Genomic DNA, 11,827 nt, shown 5'->3' on the forward strand with positions numbered 1-11,827 from the left:
GACATCGTGTCCTGAACATAATGTGGTCAAACAGCATCTTTTGTCACATAAAAAGTGAGAGTGTGACCAACTGTTCACACCAGACTCCATGAATCACATGAGCTCATTTTCTGGCAGAGCCTCAGCCAGCTTTTAGAGAGCTCTGATGTTTCACAGCAACAGAAGAAGCTGTGGGAAATTAAAACCTGTCATCTTGTGATCCAGTGATGAAAACGGATGAGTGATCTTTATGTGGTTTCATCTGAACTACACCAGGTCCATGTCAACACTTAGGGAAGTGTGTCTGTGCAGAACAGCTTCATTCACAGCCATGTGACCGATGGTCCCCGTTAACATTCTGACCCTTTTATTTAATGACCTATATGTTGATACAGATGTGTTAGAACATCAGATAGTTATGTAGCTTTTCATTATTGTAATTTTGCTTTCATTCATATATTCTTACACCAAACTCCAAATAAAAAAATATTCATTGGCCCAAAGCTTATGACGTTCTGCGTTCCCCTGGAGAGTCAGGTTTTCTACATGTCACAGACGGCGTTCAGTTTACACTCGTTATACTTCTTTTCAAATTAAACACGTGTTCACAGGAAACGTTCAGTTTCCATTCGTTACATGTAAGTAGTCCCTTTTCCAAATAGACGTACAACCTAGCTTTACTCAGTTTTCAGGTTTACTTACGTAAAAAAGATACTTGGTAAGGTTTGGGAAAAGATTGTGGTTTGGGTTAAGTGAGAAAAAAAGATAAAATATGTACTTTTGTTACATTAAGTATCTTCCATTAAATAAGTCAGTTGTCACTTGTTTGTTTCATGAAATAAGTAAGTTGGTTAGATTAAAATAGTTTGTTTCTTAAATAAAATTTGTAAATTTGATACATGAAATAAGTATGTTTGTTAAATAAAATAAGTTGTTACAAAATTAAGTAAATTTGTTACATAAAATAAGCATGTTACACTAAGCTCGTCCAGAAAGCTGCAGCTCGTCTGGTGTTCAATGACCCAAGTTCTCCCACACAACTTCCCTTCTCCGTTCTCTACACTGGCTCCCTGTAGGAGCATCCAGTTACAGACTCTGGTGCCTACAGGGCAGTGAGAGGAACAGCTCCTTCCTATCTCCAGGCCATGAAGCCCTACACCCCCCCACCACTCCTCTCTGCTGCCTCGGGGTGACTGGTTGCCCCGTCGCTCAGAGGTCCCTGCAGCCGATCCACCCGGTCACAGCTTCTTCCTGTCCTGACCCCTCAGTGGAGGAATGAACTCCCCACTGACCTCAGGACAGCAGAGTCACTGCCCATCTTTAACCTCACCTCTTCAAGAAGTACTACCTGATAAAGAAGTACTACCTGATAAAGAAGTACTACTGATAAAGAAGTACTACCTGATAAAGAAGTACTACTGATAAAGAAGTACTACTGATAAAGAAGTACTACCCTGAGCCTTCCTCGTAGCACTTACTGTATTCGTATTAGTTCGCTGCACTTATTGAATTCGTATTTGTTTACTGCACTTATCCTATTCGTAGTAGTTTGTAGCACTTATTGTATTCGTAGTAATTTGCCTCTGCACTATACTTTTGCTCTGGTTTATGCTTTAAGATGCTTGTGTAAGAAAGGAGATGCACTGATGACTTCTGGTGACTAGTAGTTCTCTTGAATACCTATGTTGAATACACTTCCTGTAAGTCGCTTTGGATAAAAGCGTCTGCTAAATGACTGTAATGTAATAATGTAATGTAATGTAATCAATGACGCCTCACAGAAGAGGAAGTCTTGGACGGATATCTTATATCTGTTATCCACCGGCTTCACCAAAACCCCTTAAACATTGGCTGTTTCCTTGGTTACGATATTGCATTATTTACGACTGTTCTACATATTTATGTTTGTAGTATTTGTAGTATATTATAAATGAACAAATACGTATAATCACAGTGTTGATAGATTGAGGCGGTTCATTAAAATCATGGTATTAAGTTTTGTCAAAATCATTCAGCATTTAAACAGACTTTGCAGAACTGTCACAAAATAATGTTTTTATGACTTTTTATGTGAACTATGTGATATGTGTCTCATTGTCCAAAATGTCCATTCACATTGACAAAGGCCTGAAAAAAGTTGATCCCACTGCAAAGTAAACAGCCAGTAATTAGACGGTCAACACGTGTCAACAATGTGAGAATGACATAATGTGAATGTCTTTAAGGAAACCCTTCTCTACAGAGAGGCTTTGTTAACGCTCCGTCTCTGAGTCCACCTTAAGATATCAAGAGTCCACTCTTGGATTTGTCCCATAAGCAGCAGAGTGCACATCATTCCCAACTACCAAACATCTGGATTTTAAAGTGAGGCAGCTGTGAGGAAGAGCAGCAGACGGACCGACTCCTTTCAAACATGAATCCTGCTCTGCTGGCATTGGCGGCGTCTTTGCTCGCCACGGCGGCGGCTCAGTCCCACGACCATCACGACATGTCCTGGGTCAACGGCTACCGACAGGGCTTCAACTTCCAGTGTCCCCACGGCGAGGTCCTCGTGGCCACCAGGAGCTACTTCAGCGAGGCGGACGGCTCGGACCGCCTGTGGTCGTTTGAGTGCCAGCCCACGCCGGAGGCTCTCGGGGAGCCCAGCGACTGCTGGTGGGACGACATCAACCGAGCTGGGCTGGAGTGGTGGGTCCTCTGTCCTCTGTCACTGATTCAGACCACCTGCTTCCTACTTTATAAGACTTCTACAGCTGTGTGGCTCTGCATTTGTAGAATTTAGAGTGTATTAAAATGTAATGTTAATTAATCTAGAATCCAAACAAGTTGGATTTCCAGTAGTTTTGAAGGGTGTGAAGTTTGTGGAACGAAAGAACTGTAGGTTTTTCTCCTTTTTATAAAACAACGTTACACTTATTCTCCCAGTCAACAGGGATCAACCTTCAGTGATATGAATACATTATGTAGAATAATATACGACTACAATGACTACCTTAACATTGCAACCAATATTCTGTTTTTCGCCCTTATTCTGAAAAGACAATATTCCTTATAAGCTGTTTACATGTTTCTATCAAAGTGTTCCAGAGGTGTTGGACTTGTTGGACTCCCTCTTTCATTCCTTCAAACATCTTCTCTAAAAGGTTGGCGTTGAGATATTTGTTCAGATCCAAAAACCTGTTGTTGATATCCAAGTCCTTCATGATGTTCAACAGTAGGAGTGTTTCTCCTTCTGGTCTTCTGGACATGCATCTCTACTCCAGCACAGAGCTGCTGGTAAACAGGAAAGAGACGTAGAAACCAAATTCTGAATATTGTTATTTTTTTGAATGAAAGTGTAATATTTGGTGTATGTGGACCAGAATCATCTCCGTGGAGTCAGATTACAGTCCACTAGGTTTTAGGTTGACTCCCTTTGAGCAGATTTCTTCAGCTGCTCTTTGACTCTGCTCAGCAGCTGTGAACATGTTTGTTCATCAGATAAACACTTCAACCGACTGATCCATGTGAAGACCACGTCATAGGAATACAACAGGAGGAAGAACAGATCAGGGATTTTAAAAAGCCTGATCCACTGAGTGATGTGGTTTCACTGTTCGTCCTCTGACCAACAACACAGGTTGTTAAAGGTCACTATTAGCAGACAACAAAGACCCAGAGGAGTCCGATGCTCAAACTGTTGTATGAACAAAAACACCCGTGTTGTTGGAATGGAAGACCTCCAGTCCTCATGTGGAGCTCAAAGACAGAGGCAGCTGCAACCAGAGGACATCTGTGGTCATCTAAGGAAGTCTGTGGTCCTCTTAAGACCTGTGGATGGAAAAGCATGTTTTCTTCAAAACAACACCGTTGATCACAGCCAGAAGCTGTGTCATAATCATCAGATTCTCATCTTTCGACGGTCCTTGAACACATCATGTGTGACGAATGCTTCCGTCAGAAAAAGCAATATAAATAACCTTAAAATTGTCATCAACAATGTTTTATTCTACATGTCTCATTTAAAATCTCACCACAAATAAACCGTTTATTTTAACCAGATTCTGTAAAAAACATTAAATTCTGAGCTCCTCAGTGAAACTATGAAGACATGACTGATTCATCTGAGACCAACAGTCATGTGACAACAAATCTGTGAAACTTCAGTCTGACTGAACACAGAGAGGAGAGAAGGAGAGGAGGAGAGAAGAGGAGAGAGAGAGAGAGAGGAGAGAGAGAGAGAGAGGAGAGGAGAGGAGGAGAGAGAGAGGAGAGGAGAGGAGAGAGGAGAGGAGAGAGGGAGAGAGGAGAGGAGGAGAGGAGAGGAGGAGAGAGGAGAGGAGAGGAGGAGAGGAGGAGAGGCTGGAAAAATGTGAATAATTCAATATATAAAACAGGTAGAGCCTCCTTTTTTTTACCAACATTGGTAACACTTGTAGACACCTTAAAACTTGTTGGATATATAGATTATATTGTTGGCCAATTTTTGTAAAATGTATTATTTAAGAAACTCAACTTGCTTTCGTTTTCATGATTTATATCATTCTAACTGTGTTATTCTGCACTAAAGACATGTTTGAGTTCTCTCTACTTCTAGTCATCATTGTTCTGTTTCCTTAGAGGAGCAGGACTTTATACTGAAGAGAAAATCAAGAACACAGAGAGAGAAATGTGACAGGAGCAAAAAAACTAACTGAAAACTGCTTTGGGTTCAGAGGGTTAATGTTTACTAAAATGTTCTGTATATCATAATGGCTTAAAACTTTCCACATATTTATCTTCTAGTAACTTCATAAACGTTGAATCCTGTCCACTGTTATCTGACTCAGAGGAACAAAGCCAGGTCCTCGTGCATGAATCACCATCTCCGATATAAACTGACAGTTCCTGGGAACTGGACTTCCTCCTGTGACTCTTAACAAAGATTCATCCAGCAGGCCGGCGTCCAGCGGCCCTTCACAGACATCAACGTGGGTTTTCTTGGACCACATGCTGCAGCATTTTCCTGGACTTCACAAAAATGTGATTGTAAAAAACAGACAATTCAACAGAAATCCAACACACAAATAAACATGCTGCACAGACTTTGAAGCAGGCGCTCAGAAAGGTTGATCTAATTAAAGGACCTGGATGAAAGTTCAGAGGGAGGACTGAAGCGTCTCGCTGTAAACAGCAGCTTGAACCATACATCAGTGTCTGCCTCACATTACTTCTTCTGGCTGGAGGGTTCTTGTGTTTGTGCTCTTCACATTGATTCAGAGACAGGCCACGCCCGCCTCTCATTATCATAGCTGTCTGTGTGAATTACAGCCATCAGGGAGACGACCCCCACCGGCTGAATGGCTGCCGGCCGAGTCGTGTTTCCATGACAAACGTCCACACGCGGTGCAGCTCCAGCTGCTGGGACCTGGTATTCTCACATGTTGTTGTGGTGACAGTGGAGTCTAAGGGCCATAAACAAACTGCACCGACAACAAACCTCCATTTACCTCCAACAATAGAGAGGCTCTCTCTTTGTCTGAAAGGTTTTTACCCTCAGGAAACCCTTAAACGGTGTGAAAGCAGAGAAAGGAATGTAACAGGAGAGAATGGGGATCATTTTCTGTCATGAATTAAAATGTGTCTGGTTTGTCTTTGCAGGAGTTCCACGTGCACTCGTAACGGCTTGGTGGCGGGCGTCCAGAGCAAGTACTTTGAGTCGGTTCTGGACCGGGAGTGGCAGTTCTACTGCTGCTACTACAAACGCCGCTGCCCATACTCCTGCATGTACGTCCTCACAGGGCTCTGTTAAAGGAGCAGTTCTGCATGTTCTATATTCTAAGATGAGTTAAGAGTTAGATAAGGAGATGGTCAAAATGTTGTACATCATGTAACTTTTGGCATTATTAATTGTTCATCGTACAGAGGACAAAATCCACGTATAAACACAATATTTATTACATCTGGCAACGCTCTCAGGAAGGCACTGCTTCTTGCCAGGAGACAACCTCCGGTTCAGCTTCATGTGTTAAAGCTGCATTCTCTCTACTGTCCGTAAACATTGTAAACATGAGTTTATGGTCTCAATCTCTAGTTTCAAGTCTTCTTCAATACAGCATGATGTTCATTTAGTAAATGATGCTCCATTTAGACAAACCACACATGTTGATCAGTTAAATGTCTCCTGGCTTCATATTTACAGATTGGCATCAATCTTCTCATCTAAATCTCTGCAAGAAAGCTAACCAGTATATTACCACAAAAGTCTAACTCTTCTTTTTAAAGCTTTAATAATTAACTCGTTAAAACATTTCTCTATCTGTTGTTTCCTTTTCGCAGGAAGACGAGTGACATTCCTGAACAATACAGAGAGGAGGCAGAGCTTGTGGTTCCTTCCTACGGATACTTCATCCGAGGAGCTCAGACCACCTTCAGTGGAGTGTTAAGGTTTATCTCTCAACATCTGTTCCTTTCATTATATTGTCAGTTTGGATCCAGACTCCCTCAGAAAATAAATCATCCTCTGGCCGGAGGAAACAATCTCCGGACCAGAACTTATCGTCAGAACCAACCACTAACTGGTGTGCTGTCTTGTGTTCTGTTTCAGAGATCGGCAGTGGAAGTACATCCTGTGCAGAATGACAGACTTTGACTGTGAATTTCAAAATTTATAGACATGTAATCCTCATTATTTCCAATCTATAAACAGTTTAGACTAATATTTACCCTCACATTTAAACAAAATACTTTCATACATTATACATAACTGATTAACGTGTTCGTTCATGTATTTAAAGGACCAACCACAGGTTTGTGATACGTGTTTTTATAATCACTGTTTCTTAGGCTAGCATGCGACATGACAGCTCATATTAAAGTTAATGTACCACAGAGAGTCTTTACCAGTCATTTAGAAAGTGTTCCCATCTAACTGGAATTCATTTGGCCTCATGTGAAAGGGATTTTTCCAAAACATAATGAATCATTTTGGCGCTGTGGTCATCGTGGTGGAAAACATTTCATCATCGGCAACATGAGCTTTAAATGAAATGAAGAGTTTCATGCTTTTAACTTCACGTCTAATTAGAGCTAAACTGTAAACTGTACTAACTCATGTAACTATGCTGTGTGAAGTAGGATTAAAACCTCTTCTGACTACTATGTGAGGTCATTTCTTTATTGCTTAATCATTCAACATGGAGATGAAATAATGTGAATGTTGTGAACGTTGAAGTGAAACCTGAGCAGAGAGGAAGGATTAGGTCTCTTTGTGAGAGAGGATGAAGTCAGCCATGACGGCATCAACAGCTCAACTCAACGCCGCCGCATATTTCCATAACACGCTGCTGGAGGGCTCAACTACGGTGGCCCGGAGAGATCAAAGCACTGCAGATTAAATAGACACAAAACAAACAGAAGAAGAAACATCTCCACCATTTAGACAAAACACACAAACATCAATGTGACGAAACATTAGCAACATTTAGAAACACCGCTGCAGGACGCCGTTTCCAGAGGACGCTAGAAAGTGAAGCACACGGCTGTGACACCTTTGTTTATTGATGTTTGTGGTTTATGACATTATTAAAGATGTTTATCTGTCATTGATCGCATGATTCAGATATTATAATGATTAGCAAAAGGCTAACGCCAGGCTAACAGCAGATATCTGCAATATAAGATAAGATAAGATAAGATAAGATAAGATAAGATAAGATAAGATAAGATAAGATAAGATAAGATAAGATAAGATAATCCTTTATTAGTCCCGCAGCGGGGAAATTTGCAGACTTACAGCAGCATAGAGTAAAGTGCACACAAGAGACATAGTAGAAGAAAAGACAAGATAAAAATTAAAAATAAATAAAAAAACAAGTATTATAAATAAGCAATAAAAAACAGTAGAAAATCAACAATAACTGAAATATTATATTTACAGACAGAAAAACTATTTTAACTATTATTGCACAGTGTAATTGTATTGCACAGGTATTGCACATGTCATGTTTTATTGTCATGTCATGTGTCATGTGTCATGTGGTCTGCTGGGAGCAGAGCTGGTTGTGCAGCCTGACAGCAGCAGGAAGGAAGGACCTGCAGTACCTCTCCTTCACCACCGGGGGTGAAGCAGCCGGTGGTGAAGGAGCTGCACAGAGCTGCCAGGGTGTCCTGCATGGGGTGGGAGGTGTTGTTCATCAGGGATGACAGCTTGGCCATCACCCTCCTGTCTCCCACCACCTCCACCGTATCCAGTGGACACCCCAGCACACTGCTGGCCTTCCTGACAAGCTTGTTCAGTCTCTTCTTGTCTGCTGCTGAGATGCTGCTGCTCCAGCAGACCACTGCATAAAAGATGGCTGATGCCACCACAGAGTCAAAGAAGGTCCTCAGGAGGTCTCCCTGCACTCCAAAGGACCTCAGTCTCCTCAGCAGATACAGTCTGCTCTGACCCTTTTTATAAAGTGCATTTGTATGATTAGTCCAGTCCAGTTTATTGTTCAGGTGAACACCCAGGTACTTATAAGATTTCACAATCTCAATGTCCTGTCCCTGGATGTTCACTGGTTCTGGAGGACAGTGTTTTCCCCGGTGGAAGTCCACCACCAGCTCTTTGGTTTTACCAGAGTTGATCTGGAGGCGGTTCCGCCGGCACCATCCTATGAAGTCCTGGTTCAGTTCTCTGTATTCCCTCTCATCACCGGCGGAGATGAGGTGACGATGCAGAGTCATCAGAGAACTTTTGCAGGTGGCAGGTAGCAGAGTTATATGTGAAGTCTGATGTGTAGATGGAGAAGAGGAATGGAGCCAGAACGGTTCCTTGTGGGGCCCCCGTGCTGCAGGACACCAGATCTGACTCACACTCCCCTATCCTCACATACTGTGGACGGTTGGTGAGGTAGTCCAGGATCCACGCAGTGAGGTGGTGGTCCACCCCGGTCTGCTCCAGCTTGTCCCTCAGAAGCAAAGGCTGGATGGTGTTGAAGGCACTGGAGAAGTCGAAGAACATGACTCTCACAGTGCTTCCAGCCTTTTCCAGGTGAGAAAGGCATCTTTGTAGCAGGTAGATGACAGCGTCATCCACCCCGATGCCAGGTTGGTAGGCGAACTGAAGAGGGTCCATAGATGAGGTCACCAGGGGGCGGAGGTGCACAAGGACCAGCCGCTCCAGGGTCTTCATCAGGTGGGATGTTAAAGCCACCGGCCTGAAGCTGCTGAAGTCCTTGGAGCCATCATATAGAATGATGATTCAATAATAATAATGCTTTAATATAAAGCCACTAAAAATGAGAACTTCCTAAAGTGATGTGAATGAAATCATAACAGCTACTGAGCTTAAAGGTCAACAGATCTGAACTCTGATGAAGACCATGTGATGTGGTTGAAGGTTCCAGACAACACTAACTGTTCCTGTGAGCTTTCATGAATGAAATGTGTTTATTTTAAAAACATGTACTAGCATGTGACTTTAAGATATTAAAGTAGAGACCAGCAGCCATGTTGTCCTCCTTCTCATCCCTCTGGTCGTCAACATTTCTCCACCAGCTCGATTCTCCACGGAGACGTTTAAATCTGTTGGGACTTAATGGAGCGAGCTGAGTGAAGGTTGGCCTGCTGCTCCGTCTTGAGGAGCTCTGGGGTCGAGGCCAGAAGCTCTCAGCGCTGTTTGTTTAAGGCAGCTGCCGTCCCCGGGGCACCGGGCCAGACACCGCAGAGCCACAGCTGTCCCCAGAGCCAGAGGACAGTGGCGGACACACGCCTGCAGAGATCCCCCCCCCCCCAGAGACCCGCCGTCCCCCTGGAGGACAGGGATCCATGCTCCAGGGTCCTAGGTTCCCCGGATCAATGTCCTCCTCAAAGAGGAAGAAAAGGGTTTTTCTTGAAGGTCGAATGTGCATTGATTGTTTCTCTGGGTCAACATGTTTAAATCAGTCTACAAACACATGTTATCCTTGTGATCATGAAACAGGAAGTGTAAAGACACCAAAAACCCAACAAGGGCGTCGATGGACGGGTCCAGTAAACAGAGATCTTTTCTCCATTTGAAACGAGTCAACATTGATTTCTTAAGTAATTCACCATCTTTTACTAAACCCAAGTGAGTTATTTTGAAAAGACTGTTTTCATGTCACAAGCTGATGTTGACACGTGTTGCTGGACATCCGTAGAAAATTGCACGAAAATGAGGATTAACTTTTGGTTAGATCTCATAACATCCTTTGTATGAGGATACATAGGGTTGTGGTCATTTCCATGGAAACAGATCTAATAGAAAGTGAATGAGGATCCTCCTTTGTGGGGGAGACGTTCTCCTCCTCCCTCCATCACGTTTCATTACAGCTGGATGAGAATCAATCCTTTCAAAACAATATCCTCACAGGCTGTAATTAGAGTTTATAGGAGCAGTCACAGAGCTTTAAAGTCAGCTTACTGTAATCTCTTTTGGATCTGTAGTTATCCAACATGTAATTAAGAGCTAAGTTTACATTTATGAGAGAAGAAAGGGATTGAACCTGTGATGAAAACCTGCTTCTGTTTTCAACATGAGATACAAGATTTAAATAGATCTTATAAATACTGACTTTATGAAAGGACGCTTCACAAATCTTCATATATTGTATGAAAATGAAGATATTAATACATTTACCATTATTATCTGTATGGTATTTGATGGTCTGGCTTTTACCTGCTGATGGTGACAATGAAGGAATCATAAAGTTATGTTATATGAACATCTTGATGAGAAGGTGGATCAGCAAACCATTCAAAAGCTTTGGTTACCTTTCACTCAAAACCACATATATGACCTCATGATGGCCCTTGAGAAAAGGTCAGATCAAAGGTCAATTTATTCTGGGGACCACGTATGTCTGAATGGCAATCCATCAAATAGGTGTTGAGATATTTCTTTCTGGAACAAAGTGTTGGACCGACCAACTGACAAAAAAAAAAGTACAACTTCACAAACGGTTCACTGTTTCAGTAAACTGCAGAACATCTGCTGAAAAGTTCTTTGTACACTGTAGGAGGACAAATAAACAGCTAGAGAATACTAAATACTTCCCATCGTAAAGATTCATACCGTTAGAGACAGTTGTTATACGTTTCTAAAGGTTTGAATAGATTCTCTCAGGCAGAGGACTAACTACAATGATCCAACACATTCTCACTACAGATTGTGAAATAGTCATTAAATTGGTTTTCGTGTAGTGGGACATATTTTTGGGGGGGTTACTTGGAAAATGAAAAATTAAGTTACAAAACTGAAGTGGCCGGGCTTTAATTAACTACGTACAGTTTAGGTTTAGACAATAAAAGCACACGTAGAACACCGGTCTCATGGTCTAAAGTCCCAGGTTTGTAGCTCTGATGGTTGTATAAAGTCACATGGATGTGTTTAGTTCATGTCTCCACCACCAAAAAAGGATCCTTATTGTCTTAGCATTGTTTTCGTCCTGAACAACACCAAAGAAACAGACTTTTTCACAACCTGCCCTGAAACAGGATCCTGTTGAGCCAGAGCAGCGTCTGACAGTCTGTCTGAGGTAACTGTAAGTTACTCCATCGAGTTTCATACCAGTGAAATACTCTGAGTGAATTTGAGTTCCCTCTGGCAAACAGTTACAGTTTAAACAGGCTTTTATTGTGAAAGGTAAGGAGGGAAAGAGTAGATCTGGTCTGCGTTGCTTTTGTCAATGTTGACAGGATCAATAAAGTTTGCCGTCTTGGTTCAGACTATGGAGCCTGTGTGTTGATGTATACTTTATTCCACGTTTTGTATATTTCCGTTCCTCTCAACGTGATTGGTTGATGCCTTTATTTACAGTGTGAAAGCTCAGAAATATCAACCTTGAACCGAAAGAAATTACATCATTTTTTTGTTGCATATTAT

The 11,827-nt window shown here is 42.1% G+C and overlaps 1 protein-coding gene across 1 annotated transcript; it reads left to right on the plus strand.

Annotated features, from left to right (window-relative positions):
* The first annotated feature begins 2,335 nt into the window (after positions 1 to 2,335).
* Positions 2,336 to 7,060, plus strand: dpt (dermatopontin). The gene is made up of 4 exons (XM_054603379.1): positions 2,336 to 2,667; positions 5,599 to 5,724; positions 6,277 to 6,384; positions 6,545 to 7,060. Exons 1-4 carry the CDS (start codon positions 2,393 to 2,395, stop codon positions 6,609 to 6,611), a joined length of 576 nt encoding a protein of 191 aa, XP_054459354.1. The 5' UTR covers positions 2,336 to 2,392; the 3' UTR covers positions 6,612 to 7,060.
* Positions 7,061 to 11,827: the final 4,767 nt, after the last annotated feature.

The sequence above is a fragment of the Anoplopoma fimbria genome, chromosome 8 (assembly GCF_027596085.1).
Source record: "Anoplopoma fimbria isolate UVic2021 breed Golden Eagle Sablefish chromosome 8, Afim_UVic_2022, whole genome shotgun sequence".
NCBI lineage: Eukaryota > Metazoa > Chordata > Actinopteri > Perciformes > Anoplopomatidae > Anoplopoma > Anoplopoma fimbria.